Below are 20,289 nucleotides of genomic sequence, written 5' to 3'. Positions count from 1 at the left end.
CGGAGGCTGAGGCCATGTAACCCAACGCTTTCTGAAAAGTTTTCAGAGGTGTGAGTCTGTTCATCTGAAAAGATGCGGCGAGACGCTGAACACTGCGCGCGCGCTGTGTTGACAGACGAGCCGTCATCGTGACCGAGTCTAGCTCTATACCCAAGAAGGAGATAGTCTGACTGGGTTGTAGTGCACTCTTTGTCCAGTTGACAGAGAGGCCCAAAGCTTTCAGATGGTCGAGGAGAACTGTACGATGAGACAGTAGCTCTCTCTGTGATTGTGCCAAAATCAGCCAGTCGTCCAAATAGTTCAGTATTCGCAGCCCCTGACTCCGCAGGGGGGCGAGCGCCGCATCCATGCACTTCGTGAACGTGCGGGGTGCTAGGGATAGGCCGAACGGAAGGACGGTGTATTGATAAACCTGGCCTTCGAAGATGAAACGTAAGAATGGCCTGTGAAGGGGATTTATCTGAATCTGAAAGTAAGCATCTTTCAGATCTAGTGAAATGAACCAGTCCCCCTGGCGCACATGCGCGAGGAGTTTTCTGATAGTGAGCATTTTGAACGGTCTCTTCATGAGAACTTTGTTCAGAAATCTGAGGTCTAAGATTGGTCTGAGGCCGCCGTCTTTCTTGGGAACCAGAAAATAACGGCCGTAAAACCCCGACTCGCTCATAGATAGAGGAACTCTCTCTATAGCCCTTTTGCACAATAGTTTTGCTATCTCTGAACGGAGCAGTGTCACTGCTTCTGGGATCACAATAGTTTCTAGCCGCTCTCGTAAACGTGGAGGGCGGCGGTGAAACTGTAAGCGATAGCCTAGCCTTATTGTGTTTAGCACCCACTGGGAAATTCCCGGAATAGCTTCCCACGCTTTGAAGCGTAACGTTAAGGGGTGAATGGCTACATGGTCCCCGTTGCTGCACATAGCGGGCTGCGCGAGCGCGCTCATAGTGTTTATGACAGCGGGACTTACACTCAGAGAGGAGTTTATGGGCCGTGTAACAGAGTGAGCAGAGGTGGGACAGAGGTTATGCACTCTGAAACTCGAGCGGGTTGGAACCGCTTTATGAGAGTGGGCTCTGTGAGAAACACGGGAACTGAAGTGCTTTTGTGTATGAGTGAACACAGTGTTGTGGGCACATTTTCTACACAGGAGGCTTTTATGCTCTTTTTGAGATTTCTCTGGGTCGCCGTGAAAACGGCGTTTGTGCTCATGCGAGCGGGACGGGGGACCGGCTTGGTAATGGCGGGGTACACTGCTGCAGTAGCCGCGTGAGTGGGGACTAACAGAGGGCGAACCTTTGACGGCGGTCCGGCCGCGGCGGGAGAGCGCCGTCTTTTCCTCAGCTGTGCTAGGCAGACTTCGAGTGATCAAGTTTCAGCGCGATCCTAGGCCGAGGCCCCCGAGGAGGCGGCGGTCTGTGGCGGCTGTCAGAGCGAGAACGAGGGCGGCCGCCCTGGCGTCGCTGAGAAGTCTGACTGTGCTGAGCTGGGCGCTGGGGTGGGGCTCGTGCAGGAGGCTGGTCACGTGAGCGGCCTGCAGAGGAGCTAGTGCGACGAGGCAGAAAGAGATTCATGGCCTGGGAGGCTTTCTGCACTTCGGAAAATCGGTCAACGATACCCGTGACAGCAGATCCGAAGAGGCCGGATGGAGAGAGCGGGGCGTTGAGAAAGGCGGCGCGCTCAGAATCTCCCATGTCGGCGAGTGTGAGCCACAAATGTCTTTCAGACACACAAATGGCGGCCATGCATTTCCCCAGGGCTTGAGCAGCAGATTTTGTAGCACGAAGGGCAATGTCCGTGGCGCTCCTCAAATCCACGACTGTGGGGGGATTTTTTCCGCTCTCGTCCCATTCACGAAGTAAGTCACCCTGTAGTATCTGAAGGACGGACATAGAGTGAAGTGCAGAGGCTGCTTGGCCGGCGGCTGAGTAAGCGCGGGCGTGAAAGCTTGAAGTCGCTCTGCAGGCTTTAGAGGGAAGCACAGGTGATGAGCGCCATCTCGTGGAAGGCAGGCATAAATGTGCGGCGACCTGGTCCTCTACAGGGGGAATGGAGAGATAGCCCTTTTTTGCGGCTCCGTCCACAACGCGCAGCGGGGTGGAAAAATCAGAGCAAGTTCTAGCAGAGAGCGGGGCGTTCCAGGACTTCGTGAGTTCCGCGTGCAGTTCAGGCAGGAAGGGGGCGGCCCGTTTAGTGACGGGAGTCGAGCGCTGGCGGAAGTAGCTGCCGTCCATACGGTTGATGGTCTGCTCGGGGGGAGGGGACCAATCGAGCCCGAGGCGTTCGACGGCCTGTGAGAGGAGGCGCACTAATTCCTCCTCGATTTCAGCGCGGGTCCCGGTGGATTCTTGGGCCGAGGAGGCGTGAGAACCGGACCATTCCTCACTGTCTGAAGCGAGAAGCGAACATGTCTCCTTGATGTCTGCGGCGTCATTGGAGGCGACAGAGCGGCCACTCGGCGGCAACTGTATATCCGGAAGCGGCGGAGAAGGAGAGCGGGAGGCGACAGGCTCCGGCGGGATGAACGCTTCTGGCTGGGGTTCCGGCGGCCTCTGAGAGCGGCGTTTCTTCTTCCGCGCCGAAGTCAGAGGCGGCGCGGAAGCAACTTTATTAGCCTGAAGTCGAGCCTGCAGGGTCGACAACGGCATGTTCTCGCAGAGATCGAAGCCGCCATCGGCGAGGGCGAGCTCGGCGTGCTCCAATCCGAGGCAGAGAGCGCAGATGACGTGGCGGTCTCCAACCTCGAGGGGAGCGCGGCAAGAGCCGCAGGAAGATTTATGAGACATCTTGAAAAAGACGCTCGCTCTTTTAGATACAAAATGTTACAGGAAGCTTTTTGTAAAAAAGGATACAAATCCGTCGGATGGCGCTAGCTCGCAGGACGGCTGAAGGTGGCGAAGACGGCCGGCTTCCTCAGTCTCCCAGATGCTTGCAGAGTTGCCTTTTCAACGACGGCGGCTTCTCTCAGGATCAGCAGATGCGTGTAGCCTCGCTGAAGAGATGAAAATCAGAGTTCACAGCCTAGGATGCCAATTTATACTCTCTGACCACGCCCGTTTCGGCGGGCTCTGACGCAATGAGAGCAGGTCAGACTCTCATTGGCCGAGAGTTCATTCGCGTCTCCTCATAGGCTTAAGCAGTTCTCTGTGAGCGAACCAATGAGCTGCTAGCTAGCCCGCTCATGGTCTGCTGCAGCTGAACTGCGTTGACAATGGATACAAAATTATAGGATAATTTTTTGGCTTCAAATTCTCAGAAAAGATTAATCTTTTCCATAGCGTAATCTAGCTTACGCAATACGAGAGAACCTCTCATAAGAGAACTGAAGTAGCAACAGATATTTTCTTCTGCATTGTTAGGCTCATCCAAGTGAAACGGATTAAAGAAAATAAAAAAGAAAGGACTTGCTTCCATCAATCGGTTGATGATTGAATGAGGCAGATCTGAAAGTGAGCTTGCTGTCGGTTGTGAGAAAGTACACGGTTTAAGCAGACTAAATGATTGGAGAAGTCCTGCATACATCACAGAAGATCAAAAAAAGATAAAAATGAAAAGGTCCTAAAAACCATTAAAAAATTTTTTACTTGAAATGAATTAAAAGTTAACTGAAATCAAAACAAAATTAAAATATAAATCAATGTGAATATTATATATATATATATATATATATATATATATATATATATATCTCAATATAAACAAAGTTATTTTATTTCAGTTAGTTGCAGCAGGCAACATTTTTCATTTCCATTTAGTTTAACTTGATGTACTAAAACCACTAAAACTTAAATAAAATAAATCCTGTAAAAACTTATATGGTCAATAAGTTAAGACAACTTTTTTACATTTCTTTGAACTCGTCAAAATAAGTTAAGCAATTTTCAAGTTTTTTTTAATAAGTTATACAAGATTCAACTAAGTTTTAAGTCAGTTTTATGTAATTTAAGACTTAAACGTCCAAGTTGATTGTACTTAAAAAAATTTAAGGCCGCAACTTTTTTTTACAGTAGACATATATTTTTTAAAAATGAACAAAAATGACAAAACAAACAACAAAATTACTAAAACTAAATAGAAATTAAAATAAAATAATTAAAAATATTAATAAAACTATAATAGTATCTAAATTATACTAAAATAACACTGACATGGATGAATCGTTCACAATAAGATAATTAGCATGCATTTATTAAATAGATACATTTTCATTTCCATACTGACTTTATAACATTCTTAAAACATTTTAAGTTTTTAAAATGTTATTTTCCCAACTGTACATATGCATTTATTACAGTAGGATTCTGTAATTTCCAGCACATTGATGTATTGTGTTATAGAAATCACATTTTGACTCCTAAAGCTAATAGTTTGTATGTGTCAGTATCACAATATAATACTGTACACAATATAACTGCCATGTTTTGCTGGTCAGTAAACTCTATGACAGAGAATTCAATATAAACTGTATATTCTGTAATTACCTGACACTCAGGACAAAAGAGGAACAGGAATAATAATCACTAAATACACAAGTAGTGGTAATCAGCTGAACACAAACAGGTGTGTGGAACTAATTAACAACCATGGAAATTTAACAAGCAAAGTAAACAATGAACACAGGCAAACAAGAACAGAAAGCGTGAAAACTAAACCAAAACAGAACAATACATGTTACAATAACATACTTTTGACAATATTACCGCTTGAGTGGAAATGACGTACTGCAACATTCTCGTGATGATTTTTCTGGGTCTGGATCAAGTGTACAATGTAAATCATAAAGACATCTGAAAATTCAAAAACCAAACTTAAATTTTATAATTAAAAATCGATCCCTTGAACATAAAAGTGCCCATAGTTGAAGACACATGCATTGAAAGCAGAGAATATAATCTTTCTTACTTCCACTTAAGTGCAACAAATCCACCTAAGTGTAATAAATGAGCATCTAAGTGTCCACTGGGATTGCATTGTGCCAAGCAGACTGGCGGTTCCCATCTGAAAACACTGCGACCCCCTGGAGGCCACAGATCTGATGTGTCTGGAAAGCACTATTGAATTTCACACAGCCTGTAAACCAGCCATAGTGTTTATTACCACAGATCCCACTAAACACAATGACCTTAAACACATCTCACTGTACTCCAATGCCGCACGGCAGCGTTACATAATTCCATTAAACCCACAGCCAAAGGAGGTCTCATCGACTCTCTCTGGACTCTCTTCCTCTCTGTCCACCATCAAATCTGATGGTCAGCGCTCTTTTCTCAGTCTATGTGTCATTGATATTCACTCTCTCTTGATAACAGATATAGGGCACATACAGTGTCATCCATAGGACAAAGTTTTACATAAGAAAGCATGGGGTGTTTTATCAATAACAAGGTGGCAAGGGAGGTCATGTGTGGATAATACATGAGGGAACAACAGACTAACAGTATAGGCACAAATATTATGGTGGAAAAGTCAAATGAGCATAAAAGATATTTCAACAGATTACTAATAAAAAAGCTTGCCGTGATAATGCGCATTCCTCTGCTGTTCTGCTTTGACCTAAAAAAGAGAAACCTACACAGATGACTGATGTAATGACAACAAAACATTACAGTGTGATAACAGTGTAAATCAAGAAAAAGGACTCATCAGGGCAGGTGCATGAAGGACAGTCAAAGTCTTCCTCTGTCTTTTAAAGGCAAACAGATAGACGCAAAGGGACTGAAGTTAACAGTGATGAATATATTAGTCAAAGATAAAAAAAATGCTGCTTAAATAAAGATTTTCTCTTGTTAGAAAACTACAAAAACATGTCAAATGTGTTTAAGTTGATCAACTATTTACGAGTTCACAGAGATGACACTGAAGACAATTAAACCATAATGACTCTTACCCTAATTTATGCTGGATATGTTCTATGATACGTCTTTATATATCTCTTTTAATTCTGATCTCAAATGTTGCAAGTGTTCAAAAAAACATTAAAGATGTAAGATCTATTGCCATCTACTGGTACACATTTCTAATTGCAATAAAGGCCACAGTCAATGAGTGAAACCCATTTCTTTATTTTTTAATAGTTTGCTGAACTGTCTCTGACAATTGCTTACAATGAAACAGAGAATAACAAAAACGACACAAAATATAAAATATTTGCTTTTACATCAAGTTGAAATAACTATCTGGATACCGATACAATGTGATTATTTCAAAGGCTATTTGACAAATATAAAAGAACATTATAATTCTCTTTGGGGAAAAATAGCCTCTGCAATATTTATAATATTACACATTAGATAAAATATATTTTGATCATTTCTGTGTTCTGAATCACAAATATGATTACATTCCATTTGATTCAATTGCAGACCTCAATTTTTTCAATACATACAATACAATATTTTTCAAATACATTTTTCAGTAACACTTTAGTAAACACATTTACTAAACAAATTATATAAGGAGCAAAAAACCAACAGAACTACCTCTTCTAACATTTGTTTATATTGATACTTCTCTACCCAGATTAGAAGGCAATCTATATGTTCTTTTGTTATGCATTTTACCTCAATATCAGAGCACAAAAGTGTATTTTTGTATTCATTACAACTGTCAGTCATGTAGACATACTTAACACAGCCTCCTGGTGTTCAAGTGGGGCTTTTTAGGCAATTTCAGTTAGTGTCTTTCGGTTTTAAGAAAACATTCTCTGCCCCCTGACCCTGCCTATCATGCACACCAATATTTTGTCAAGACATGACCTTGCATGATGTATTGCTGATTAGGCTTGCGTGTAGCGGATGATCTCACTCAAGTCATAGCCGGTCACTGCAAATGCGTAGCCGTCCCCATCACAGAACTTGGCTCCACAGATCTGCGTGTCAGTCACACACTCATTGTACATGTGCTCGACCTAGAAAGGGCAGAGAAATGCAGAGTCTGTCTGAAATCAGCTGAACACACATAAAGTGCATTGCAACACTGAATACTCCAGAACAAAATATCAAGTCAAATGTTTTCATTTAATGTAACTACTAATGCAGTTTTAGTGCATGTACACTACTGTTCAAAAGCTTGGGGTTGGTTAAGATTTTTTTTATTAAGTTTTTTGAAAGTCTATATGCTCACCAAGGCTGCATTTATTGAATCACAAATACAGTAAAACAGTAATATTGTGAAGTACAATTACAATTTAGAATAACTGTGTTCTATTTGAATATATTTTAAAATGTAATTCATTGCTGTTATGGCAAAGCTGATTTTTTAACAGTCATTACTCCAGTCGTCAGTGTCACATGATTCTTCAGAAATCATTCTAATATGCTGATTTGCTGCTCAAGGAACACTTATTATTATCAATGTTGAAAACAGTTGTGCTGCTTAATATTTTTGTGGGAACCGTTATTCTTTTCAAGATTCTTTGAAGAATAGAAAGATCAAAAGAACAGCATTTATTTGAAATAGAAATAATATTAACATTATAAATGTATTTACTGTAACTTTTGATCAATTTAATGCATTTTGCTGAAGAAGAATTTCTTTTTTGAAATGCAGTGTATGTCTGTGAAGGGTTTTACCTCTACACTGTTAGTCTCTGGGGTCAAGCTCAGATGCCACACTCTAACCCAAGAGTCTTCTGCTGCAGAGAGCAGCTTTTTCATTAAACAAAGGAAAACAATATCAGTATATGAGAGTTTACCATTTTAAGAATACATCTGAATATGAAAAACTTAATTTAATTAAGCCTATTTGTGCTCAAAATGTATTTAAATAATACGATTACTAGACTCAAAGTGCACATATGTACTGATCCAAATATTAATTGTAAGACACAGACTGTACTGTATACATCTTTTCTCACCAGGCCAGTGAATGGGGCAATGTCCAGTGTGTAGATCCAGCGTGCATGAGCATTGACCTCTGCATGCAGTATACCCGTGACCGCCTCATACAGACGGATCTGTCCTGTCCCATAGCCTGCAATGACTGTGCCCTTCCACAGTTTTACTGAAGAACAACTTGTGCTGAGAGAAGAACATACACATTTGAATAATATATGCACTTCATGAAACACAGGCAGAATACGTTTTTGTGTAAACCGTTTGTAAAGTCGTTCTGATGTAAATTTTCGGATTCATGAAGCATTGATTTCATGAAGTTTTATGTTATTTTAGCCAAACTGACACTGCATTTTGATAACATTTACCATAACAATATGTAATCACAAAGTTAATTAATTATCCAATGAGTTATATGTACAAATAAATTTCACTGATAAACAAAAATGATTGAAAACACCAAGTTTTTATTATAGAACACGATTATTCGGAGCACCAGCATTTGTCAGCAAGCTTAACACATTAATTAAATATTTTTTGTTAAAAATATGGCCAATTATTATTTTGCATCTATGCAATATACTGGTGCCAAACCTAAGAAGGGAGTCCAAAAGATCCCACAGGATTCTTATACACATAACTCACATATTGTTGTAATTCATTAGCGGGAAGTATGCTAATTAAAAATCAGTGTGCATGCCATGCCCTGCATGGTCCCTATTTATACATTATTAGAATTCACTTGTTTGACTATCAAATCTCAGGTTTACGAAGTGTTTCCAAATCCGGAGGAGAGTTTTTGGGAAGCTCACTGCTCCCTCTTACCTAAACTCATTACTTCAGACTTATGTGCCATCCAGAAACTTGCGCTCTGCTAACGAATGTCGTCTTGTGGTACCATCTCAAAGAGGCACAAAATCTCTTTCTCGGACCTTTACCATGGCTGTTCCCTGCTGGTGGAATGATCTGCCTAACTCAACCAGAGCTTCTGAGTCAGTAGCCACTTTCAAGAAACTACTGAAGACGTATCTTTTTCGGCAGCACTTGATTCAGTAGTACTAACACTTTCTCTTCTCTTCTATTTAAAAAAAAAAAAAAAAAAAAAAAAAAAAAACCTGCACTAAAATTAAACTGAGAGGGGTTATAGCACTTGCGTATTGTTGTCCTACTGTTAGTTTAACTGCTTCTATTGTTCTCATTTGTAAGTCGCTTTGGATAAAAGCGTCTGCTAAATGAATAAATGTAAATGTAAATGAAGCACCTCTTTATGTACAAATTATATAGAATATACTCCATAATAATGAAACCAGAGCCATAGAGAGAAAGAGTTGCGACTCCCATAGTCACTCCCATAGACTGCCATAGGAACTTTGGAATGCGGAAGTAACGCGTGTCTTGGAGCAGCCAATAGTTCCAAACACTGATAGTTTCTCCATTGAACCCCATTAATTTTTAGTGCTTCCAAAGTACGCTCGCTGGTAAATTAATGAAATTACTGTATTTTTTTTTTTACTTTTACACACATTAGCCGACCTCTCGTGAATCTAGTCTGTAGTTATATTTTATGTAGCCAGTTTTAGTAAATGTTTATTGGAAGATAATAGGTTAATTGCAGCGATAGCTTACGTGACCAACACTTCACTAACGTTAGCTAACTGGTAACCTGATGTATATAATATATAATATTTTTAATAATATTTTATACACTCACCGGCCACTTTATTAGGTACCCCATGCTAGTAACGGGTTGGACCCCCTTTTGCCTTCAGAACTGCCTCAATTCTTCGTGGCATAGATTCAACAAGGTGCTGGAAGCATTCCTCAGGGAGTTTGGTCCATATTGACATGATGGCATCACACAGTTGCCGCAGATTTGTCGGCTGCACATCCATGATGCGAATCTCCCGTTCCACCACATCCCAAAGATGCTCTATTGGGTTGAGATCTGGTGACTGTGGAGGCCATTTTAGTACAGTGAACTCATTGTCATGTTCAAGAAACCAATTTGAAATGATTAGAGCTTTGTGACATGGTGGAAGTAGCCATCAGAGGATGGGTACATGGTGGCCATAAAGGGATGGACATGGTCAGAAACAATGCTCAGGTAGGCCGTGGCATTTAAACGATGCCCAATTGGCACTAAGGGGCCTAAAGTGTGCCAGGAAAACATCCCCCACACCATTACACCACCACCACCAGCCTGCGCAGTGGTAACAAGGCATGATGGTTCCATGTTCTCATTCTGTTTACGCCAAATTCTGACTCTAACATCTGAATGTCTCAACAGAAATCGAGACTCATCAGACCAGGCAACATTTTTCCAGTCTTCAACTGTTCAATTTTGGTGAGCTCTTGCAAATTGTAGCCTCTTTTTCCTATTTGTAGTGGAGATGAGTGGTACCCGGTGGAGTCTTCTGCTGTTGTAGCCCATCCGCCTCAAGGTTGTGCGTGTTGTGGCTTCACAAATGCTTTGCTGCATACCTCGGTTGTAACGAGTGGTTATTTCAGTCACTGTTGCCCTTCTATCAGCTCGAACCAGTCTGGCCATTCTCCTCTGACCTCTGGCATCAACAAGGCATTTCCGCCCACAGAACTGCCGCTCACTGGATGTTTTTTCTTTTTCGGACCATTCTCTGTAAACCCTAGAGATGGTTGTGCGTGAAAATCCCAGTAGATTAGCAGTTTCTGAAATACTCAGACCAGCCCTTCTGGCACCAACAATCATGCCACGTTCAAAGTCACTCAAATCAACTTTCTTCCCCATACTGATGCTCGGTTTGAACTGCAGGAGATTGTCTTGACCATGTCTACATGCCTAAATGCACTGAGTTGCCGCCATGTGATTGGCTGCTTAGAAATTAAGTGTTAACGAGCAGTTGGACAGGTGTACCTAATAAAGTGGCCGGTGAGTGTATGTATATATATATATATATATTTATATATCCTATATATAATATTATATACATACACACACACACACACACACACACACACACACACATACACACACACACACATACACACACACACACACACACAATTCATTTATTTAAATGGGTTAGGGTTGTGCATGTGCTTATATGTATTTAGGAACATAGTTAATTCACTCATTAACTATCTCTCCGGTTTAATTTTATGAAGAATATTTTTCGGTTGAATATTTACCGAACATTGCTGTATATAGTCGTTGCTTTCTACGTTATGGGAGCAGTCTATTTCCCTCCTAAATTATTCATTTGTACATTCATTTGTACATGCACAGTGTAATTATTTATATTTTATGTTGGTTGGAGTTCTGAACGGACTGCAGACCTCTTTGCGTGATCACGAAGCGGAATTTATAAGCAAGATCACAGCAATCAATAGCCTAATACAACCCAGTTGTGCTAAAATAAATATCATGAGACGTCCATCATCAGATGAATGACACGGAAAAGTTAAGTTAGAGCCGCTAAAGCCAGTGCTACTACCCATGCGAACATGAACACTAAGCTTTTCCCTCCAAAAATATAGCCTAAAACTTATCTAAGTTGTCACCCTGCCTCTCCAAATGCAAAACTGACATTAACAAAATGCAATAACAGCTTAAAAAGTACTTGGGTGTGTGTTTTATTTTCATATTTACCGTTTAATAATGCAATCGCTGCTGTCTGTCCATAGAAGAACATGACAGCCCGCGTATGTTTTGGAACTATTGGGGCTTACATGAACCACGTGACAGCCGTCGCGGCGACATCAAAGCGTGTCGCAACTCTTTCTCTCTATGGCTCTGAATGAAACCCATTGTCATGAATGAAACCTATTGTCTCTTGTATAGTGGGTGTTACTTCCTAACATACTCAAAACCAGGGATCTTGTTGAGAAGTTGAAAATCCTCTCCTGATTTCCACACACAGAGGAGGCCAGAGTCATCAGCGCTTACTAAATCAGCAATGCCCTCCTGAAAAAAGAGGTCAATTCAATATTAAAACATTTGAGCCACCAGTAATTTAAATCCACTGAACCAAACATGACAAATAAAACACCTAAAAATAGCATTTGCCTTGTGGTTTACAAATGAAAGTTATTATAAGTTAATACCAGACTTCCTGAGCACTCAGAGGTCATGTCTGTAATGTCCTCTTTGTGTTCCTCCAAAACCTCAGACAGGGTGATGTTACTGCCTTTACTGGGAACGTCAAACACCAGCACTGAGCCAGATGAGACCCCTGAAAAAAGTGTGAGGAATGGAAAGGGGCACTTTTAGTATACACACTAAGGAAATTTATAAATGGCTTGCTTAGAAAAGACAGATATTTACTATCCACTGCTGACAGATGAGGCTACTTACCTACACAAATGTATTTTTCCCGCACCGCTGCTATCCCTCGGGCAAACACTGCCTTAGCTGGGAAATTACAACAGATAATGTCATTTTTATGAGGTACGTAGTTAATCACAACCAATTTCACACAGTTCTTTCTTCAAATTAGGTGAAAATGAATAAACACATTTACGTTATTTACGGAGACAGAGGTGTGCACTGACCTGTGGGGGTCTCTGGTGTGTCCAGGGCATGCCAATAGACCATAATCGATCCATCTGATTCATACATCTGATGAATAAACATAGGCTTAGTTTAAGTCATGTTTCCCATGCATGTAAATAGCATGGCATAACACTTGACCCCACCTGAATTCCTTTCTGAGAAGTGAGAACTAGAAGATCTCTCGAGGGCAGGACACACCAGGCTGCCTGTCAGACAAAAATCTGAGTTAAATATGATCTAGGGTTAGATGTTAAAACAATGAAAAGTACAAATACTATCAGCCTACCAATTTAGGGTGTTAAAATAGTGACAGCATTAAAACAATGTAAGGAAACCGGCACTAAAACAAGATAATCAACTTTTTTTAGTAGGGCTCAAATCCTCTTACCTGCATGATGAGTGAGGAGCTGGTGGTCACGTTGCCCTCTTTAGATTGCAGCTGTCGGTGGGAATAATTCAGGCCGTCCCAGGACGCACTGACCATGTTTACCACGTTGGCGTGGACCACCGTGAAATAGGTGAGGCAGCGCGGCGCGATGCGCAGGACGCTCAGGTTGTTGTAGAGCGCAGACGCGCTGCTCTTTATCGGAATGCTTTTCTCTTTGTGGTACATTTTCGCCATTTTTGAAGAGTAGGGATGTTGTAAGGATGTTGATTGGAAATCAGTTCCAAACAAAATGGGCAATTGTAAATCCTGAGAGTTTCTTGAGACTAGAGAATTAGGACGGTCCTGTTCAAACCAACACTAAATCGGATTTTAGCGGTATGTCAAGCATGGTTCAAGGTGTAAAGTATAAAATACTGCTTCTTTTCCAGTTACAACACACTGACATTTAATTAATCCCTGACATTATTATTTACCATGTAATCGCGCGTGATACATAAATAACGTTAAGGTTAATTCTAGCCAAGCCTGAATGAAGGCAATTGGGTTCTCCTGTTAATCCTCTTCGTTTCAGTGCCACTAGTTAATAAAATGGCACCTAATGGAAATAGCATACGCAGTTTCGCATGTTATTAGACCAGTCAACGTCGGAGAAGAAGTATAATGGATTTTTTTTGTCTAATTGTATTCAAGCAAGGTCTCACCACCATCTCGCGTCTCTTGCAGCCATAGTGACGGAGCAGACATGTGTACTTGTGTAGAACGTCACAATTATCTGCGGTGTACGAAGCGACGCACGCTTCTGAGCGTCTTAAAGACATAGGCTACATCTTTTTTAAATTATTTGCTCAATCTATCCATCTATCCATATGTCTATCTATCTATCTATCTATCTATCTATCTATCTATCTATCTATCTATCTATCTATCTATCTATCTATCTATCTATCTATCTATCTATCTATCTATCTATCTATCTATCTATCTATCTATCTATCTATCTGTCTATTTTTATTTTATTTTTAATATACATATATTGTTTCAAACAGATGCTATCATTTGAATAGTTTCATAGATTAGCCTATATTGTTTGGGAAAAATATTGGATTTATAATCAATATCTAATTACCATGCTAAACAATATTTTGTACAGTATAATGATTAATGCTAAGCCTGGCCCTGTACCTTTTTGTAACTGATGTTCTGAAACAGCAGTGCTAAAATGGGGTGTGTTCATGACCATTTAAATCATCAAAATTATTTTTCTATAAAGTTCAAATGATTAAAGTGACAAATTTGTGTTTGCTGATTTTAGGCTGGACAAATATACAAGCATTTATTTGTCTTCTCATGTTTGCTGGTGTCTACAAATATCACAATGAAGCCACAACTATGGCATCAGGGAGGGTGATTTTTCGGGCCATCATGCCACTGTGCAATTTTCAAAAATTGTTAAGGGTCATCCGATTTGATGACAAAGAAACGATGTGCCAGGAGAGAAAACAACAAAATGTTAGTGGCAGATGGGAAAAATGGGTTTAATGGGTTTAATACAAGTAAACCTGTCAAATATTGCATTAAAATCTTGGCAGCCTGTGATGCCAGTAGAAGCTATGCCTGGAATTTGCCAGTCTACACAGGAAAATTGGTGGGGCACAGCCTGAAAGAAATCAGGGCAGACGCATTGTAGTGACAGCTGCACTCCAGGGACACACAGTAACGTGCGACTATTTCTTCACATTGCATGCCCTTTGCACAGAGAATCTTCAGAGAAAATTGACCATGGTTGGAACTGTGTGCAGGAACAAGCCAGAGCTCCCACAGAAGGACAAATCGCTGGCCTATGGCACTGTTTTTCAACATGCTGGATGTTTCCATTGGTTTTTTTGTGCTGTGGAAAAAAATAAATCATTCCTGGAACTGAGGGTATAAGAACAAAATTATGGTGGAGCTAGAGAACACTGGTGCACATAAGAAGATGACACATTCCTTGACACTCTCTGAGTCTGATGAGGAGAGCACACACAAAAAAATCGCCTTTTTAGAGGATGCAGATCATCACCTTCTCAACAGCTTGGGAAAATATACATTCAGTTTTTTCCCCTGCACCAGAAGGCACTAATCTGCCTCGTTTGAAATAGATACTTTTCCTTGATTTTTTACTAAAATAATGCATTAAGTGAAGATAGAACGAAATGTATGTTTATATTTATTTTATAATATTATACAAAAATGAATTGTGTATAATATGTTCTAAATATCATAAAATCCCCAGCCCAAAATACAAATAAGTGTTTTTACTTTATTAAAGTTACATTATAAAAAATTTAATTATTGTATGATTATTGTTTCTGGTGATTTCTTTTTTTTTAACCTTAACCCTTAAATGCATGAATTATGATAACCACAATCAGGATTTTTTCCTTATGTGTTTTTGCTGCTTCTAGGGCATGAAAAACAAGATTTTAAACCAATTTAAAACCCGTTTTTGAACACATATGTTACATTTTGCATAAATTGTACACATATTTTATCAATTTAACAATGACACGATTCCTTGGATGTTACAAAATTTTTTTTATTTATTAATGCAAGTCTCCTAAGGAATGGATGGATATTCCGAAGGACATCTTGGTTGAGAGAAAAAAAATCCACATACAAAGAATTGCCACTTGGTAGCAGTGTATCATGCTGTCCTGTCTTGTGTTCCACTTGTCTTGTGTGTACTTTTGTAATTTCCTGTCTTGTGCAAAGTTTTGTAGTCCTATGTAGTTTTTCATGTTGATTCGTCTCCCCAGGCGTATCTTGTTTCCTCATTATCTATAAGCTTGTTTGCCCCTGTGTATTAGCCCTTGTGTTTCACTTGTTACTTTGTCAGTTGTTGTACACGGTTGCTTCTTCGGTCCTTCTCATGGTTTTATTTCTTTTCTGTAACGTGCTGGAAAAACGAATCGGTTACCTAACCTAACCTCGGTTCTCTCTAGATGAGGGAACGAGTATTGCGTAAGCTAGCTTACGCTATGGGAAAGATTCATCTTTTCTGAATTATTGAAGCCAAAAAATTATCCTTAATTTTGTATCCATTGTCAACGCAGTGCAGCAGCTGCAGACCTTGAGCGGGCTATCTAGCGAGCTCATTGGTCGCTCTGCGGGAACTGCTGCAGCCTATGGACGGACAGAATGAACTCGCGTCCAATGAGAGGCGCTCGCGCCTTCATCACGTCACAGCCCGCCAAACTGGGCGTGGCTAGAGTGTATATTAGAGCGGTCCAAAGGCTGCCTCCCTGGTTTTCATAGAATGAAGCGAAAAACGCTCGTGGCGCGAGCACGGCCGGCTACGCAATACTCGTTCCCTCATCTAGAGAGAACCGAGGTTACGTTAGGTAACCGATTCGTTCTCTTACGAGAGGTTCTCTCGTATTGCGTAAGCTAGCTTACGCTACGGGAACCCATTGTCAACGGCGTGCGCGCCAAGCATCCACAGCATGAGCCCAGGGGGAGAAAAACCCCGGGGAGCCCTATGAGTGGGGAAAGCATTTTAGCCAGCAAAAGCGCGGGCCAGTGTGAATGCAATACATAAGCACATAGTGGGAAGAGAGACAGAGCGGTAGTGCCGGTCTGTGGAGAGTTTCCCATCAGTGCAGCTCACCAGGAGAGCTGTAGCGTATTAGACCGCTAGCAATTTAGCCTGCAGGGCGGGTACTTCCAGATTGTAAAATCTGACAAAGGTGGAGGGGGAAGCTCAGCCCGCTGCCACACATATGTCGTGAATGGAAATCCCGCTGGACCACGCCCACGAGGAGGCCATGCCTCTAGTGGAGTGAGCCCTAATGCCTAACGGGCATGGCAGGTCTTTTGACGCGTACGCAGCAGCAATAGCGTCCACTATCCATCTAGACCAGGTGTGCCCAACCCTGCTCCTGCCAATCGACTGTCCTGCACAGTTTATCTCCAACCCTAATCAAACACACCTGCCTTTAATTTTCAAGTGAGCCTGAAGACCTTAATTGGTTGCTTCAGATCCTGAAGACCTTAATTGGTTGCTTCAGGTGTGTTTGATTAGGGTTGGAGATGAACTGTGCAGGACAGTCGATCGGCAGGAGCAGGGTTGGGCACACCTGATCTAGACAGTGTCTGTTTCGAGGCGGCGAGACCCTTGGTGCGCCCTCCGAACGAAACGAAAAGTTGCTCAGTGCGTCTGAAAGAGGCAGAGGCCATGCACTTTCCCAGGGCTTGGGCTGCAGCTTTCATGGCGCGAAGAGAAAGGTCCGTCACGCTCCTTAAGTCTGATACAGCCTCTGAGTGCCTGTCTTTCTCATCCCACTCTCGAAGCAGATCCGCTTGGAGGATCTGTAGGACGGCCATGGAATGCAGAGCGGATGCGGCTTGGCCGGCGGCGGCATAAGCGCGGCCAACGCAAGCGGAAGTGGTTCTGCAGGCCTTAGACGGGAGCGTAGGCTTAGACCGCCATCTCGCGGAGGGCGGGCAAAGGTGCGCTGCGACCGAATCCTCAACCGGAGGGATGGAGGAATAACCCTTCTCGGCAGCGCCATCCACTGAAGAAAGAGAGGTGGAGACATGGGAGCGGGTCCTAGCCGAGAGAGGCGCGTTCCACGACTTAGTGAGCTCGGCGTGGAGTTCCGGCAGGAAGGGAGCGGCCCGGGCCGCGTGCGCCGCGCGGCGACGGCTCTGTAGAAAACAGCCGTCGAGTCTGTTGGGGGCCTGCTCAGGGGGCGGTGACCACTCGAGCCCGAGGCGGTCGACGGCCTGTGTGAGGAGGCGCATTAATTCCTCTTCGACTCCGGCGCGGGTCCTGCTGGATTCGCGGGCCGAGGAGGAGGCGAGAGAGCCTGACCACTCCTCGCTGTCCGAAGCCAAGACGGAACAACAGTCTTTCTCCTCCGCTTCGTCATCCGAAATGGCAGCAGTGCGGCCGCTCGCTGAAGGCGAGGCTCGAGGGAGAGGCTCCGGCGAGACGGTCGCTTCTGTCATCGGTTCTGGCGGCCTTTGGGAGCGGCGCTTTTTCTTGCGCGGCGAGACGAAAGGCGGCGCGGCGGCTTCGGTTTTAAAAGCTTCGAGTCGAGCCCGCAGGGTCGACATCGGAAGCTCCTCGCAGAGGTCGCATCTGCCGTCAGCGAGAGCGAGCTCTGCGTGCTCCAGTCCCATGCAGAGAGCGCAGATGAGATGGTGGTCTCCGGCGCTGAGAGGGGTGCGGCATGAGCCGCAGTTGGTGCGAGGCATCTTTAAAAAGACGCTCGTGCTCTTTTGTGAAGTTCCCTGAGGAACTAGCTTAGCTCTAAAAGGATACGTCACCGGATGGCGTAGCTTGCCGGATGGCTGAAGGTGGCGAAGGCGGCCGGCTTCTTCAAGCGCTGTCCAAGCTCGCTAAAATGCCTCTCAGACGGCGACGCGGCTTCTGTGGATCAGATGCGAAGAGCTTCGCTGAAGAGATGAAAATCAGGGAGGCAGCCTTTGGACCGCTCTAATATACACTCTAGCCACGCCCAGTTTGGCGGGCTGTGACGTGATGAAGGCGCGAGCGCCTCTCATTGGACGCGAGTTCATTCTGTCCGTCCACAGGCTGCAGCAGTTCCCGCAAAGCGACCAATGAGCTCGCTAGATAGCCTGCTCAAGGTCTGCAGCTGCTGCACTGCGTTGACAATGGATACAAAATTAAGGATAATTTTTTGGCTTCAATAATTCAGAAAAGATGAATCTTTCCCGTAGCGTAAGCTAGCTTACGCAATACGAGAGAACCTCTCGTAAGAGAACCAGGCGAAGGCGAGGATCTGCGAGGTTTTAATTAAATAACACATAGAACAAAATAATAATAAAGAACTCCAGGGACAACGAAATAAAATCATGAGAAGGACCGAACTAAGCAACCATACATGTACAACAACTGACAAAGTAACAAGTGAAACACAAGGGCTAATACACAGGGCAGGGCAAACAAGCTTAACTAGATAATGAGGAAACAAGATACACCTGGGGAGACGAATCAACATGAAAAATAGGACTACAAAACTTAGCACAAGACAGGAAATGACAAAAGTATTACACAAGACAAGTGGAACACAAGACAGGAATCATGACACATGCACTATGTGCAACTATGCCATAATGCATACACAAAATGGCTTTTTAATAGCTGTCCACTAGTGACCTCTATACATAAAAGGGTTAATACAGATTTAGTTGTTCAAACAAACAAATCCACATATTATTTGTTTTTGGGGGTTTTTGCCAATAAAAAAATAAAGATTATCCTCATTACACTCTTTTGCAGCACATTGACAAACAAGAGGCTCCCTGTAACCCTCCTACATATCAAAATCTCTTTTGATATTCAGTTGTGAAAGATCTAATTGTTAGCACTCTGTGGGAGGTACAAAGGTTCCTCCTTCTGAAAGACCTGAGCAGAATGTTTTTTCTTTAGGCCTCTCAATGAAAACCAAAGCATTTTCCTTAAACAAAATATCAAATACAAAATCTAAAATTTCCATGAAAAAAAAAGTAATAGAAAATGTTAGCAGTAAAAAAGTTACAGTATGTAACAAAACACACAATAAGATCAGTTGCTTACCACAAAGTAGCATACTGTATGTGTGCATTTGAAGACAGCAAGGGGGAGGAACAAATGAATGAATCTGTGTATAAGAGACCTGCCAGAGAGGTTGTGGGTATGGGGCTTGTGAAAGTGAGCATGGGCCCCATCATGTATAGGCCTAATGGGCATCAGACATAGGGAAGGCAGAGTCCAGGCTATCTTTTGACTATGTGATGAAGACAGAAAACTGCCCAATTACAGTCACTGATCTCTATCGGAAATGCTATTAACTGCAATTCAGATTCTGTAAGAACATTATTTGAGAAAACACATCTGCATGATATGTTGAAGGGCTATACAGCAGTGTGTAGATGACATTACTGATATACTTGTAACACAACTCTTAATTTAAAGGTTTGTTCCACGCTCAGAATAGACAAATATCCTCACTTTGATGTGATCTTTGGCTGGTATCAGTTGTCTTCTTGACTATACTGAGACCTGGTGTGGATGTAGCATCATGCAGTTGTAAAAATGCTCTACTCGCTTGTCAGCCAAAGGCTAATTTAGGCTATTTGTTTAGCAAAATAGTAATAGAAGTACAAAGATAAATTATCCTTAGGTAGAGCATATTTTATAGCAAAAGTGTTTATTTCCTTTTCAAAAGTGGCATTTTGGAGTGATTTTGTATCATTATTTTACTCTGTCTGCACCATGGAAACACAAATAGGTGAAACAATTCTGAAGTGTTTTTGCTCACACTCCCATTCTTTTTAAATATACCGTCGTCTGACTGACTCTGTCGACGCCAACTTAGCAACAACACAGCAACGGGAACAGAAGCTCTGTCATCTCAGCTTGAATGGAATGCCATTCAAATGGCTGAGCCTCATAAAATGAGCACTCTCTTTGTAAATCTTCTGTAGATTACAGTTAAGTTTCCCCCTCACTATTATTGTTTGGTGATGTTGAAAATACACGTCTTTTACATTAATAG

The 20,289-nt window shown here is 42.3% G+C and overlaps 1 protein-coding gene across 1 annotated transcript; it reads right to left on the bottom strand.

The window, feature by feature from the left end:
* Positions 1-6,582: 6,582 nt before the first annotated feature.
* On the bottom strand, positions 6,583-13,089 carry wdr54 (WD repeat domain 54). Its single transcript, XM_056270015.1, has 9 exons — positions 12,746-13,089; positions 12,501-12,563; positions 12,357-12,423; positions 12,160-12,216; positions 11,910-12,037; positions 11,669-11,769; positions 7,853-8,015; positions 7,569-7,643; positions 6,583-6,904 (listed from the first exon to the last, which is right to left on the bottom strand). The coding sequence occupies exons 1-9, from the start codon at positions 12,977-12,979 to the stop codon at positions 6,773-6,775; spliced, it is 1,020 nt and encodes a 339-aa protein (XP_056125990.1). The 5' UTR covers positions 12,980-13,089; the 3' UTR covers positions 6,583-6,772.
* Positions 13,090-20,289: the final 7,200 nt, after the last annotated feature.

This window comes from Rhinichthys klamathensis, unplaced genomic scaffold (assembly GCF_029890125.1).
Source record: "Rhinichthys klamathensis goyatoka isolate OS25496 unplaced genomic scaffold, OSU_Roscu_1.1 h1tg000296l_1, whole genome shotgun sequence".
In the NCBI taxonomy this organism is placed as follows: domain Eukaryota; kingdom Metazoa; phylum Chordata; class Actinopteri; order Cypriniformes; family Leuciscidae; genus Rhinichthys; species Rhinichthys klamathensis.
Note: the sequence above shows the minus strand (reverse complement) of the source record. Positions and strands in the feature narration are given on the sequence as shown.

Bases quoted from the DNA above. Each gene is read 5' to 3' on its own strand.
- wdr54 (XM_056270015.1), bottom strand. From the start codon at position 12,979: ATGGCGAAAATGTACCACAAAGAGAAAAGCATTCCGATAAAGAGCAGC. The intron at 8,016-11,668 runs GTATGTTAGGAA...TTCTTCTCTCAG, and splicing joins AACAAGATCCCTGGTTTTGA to CACAAGTTGTTCTTCAGTAA. The intron at 6,905-7,568 runs GTAAAACCCTTC...TGCCCTTTCTAG, and splicing joins CAGAGACTAACAGTGTAGAG to GTCGAGCACATGTACAATGA.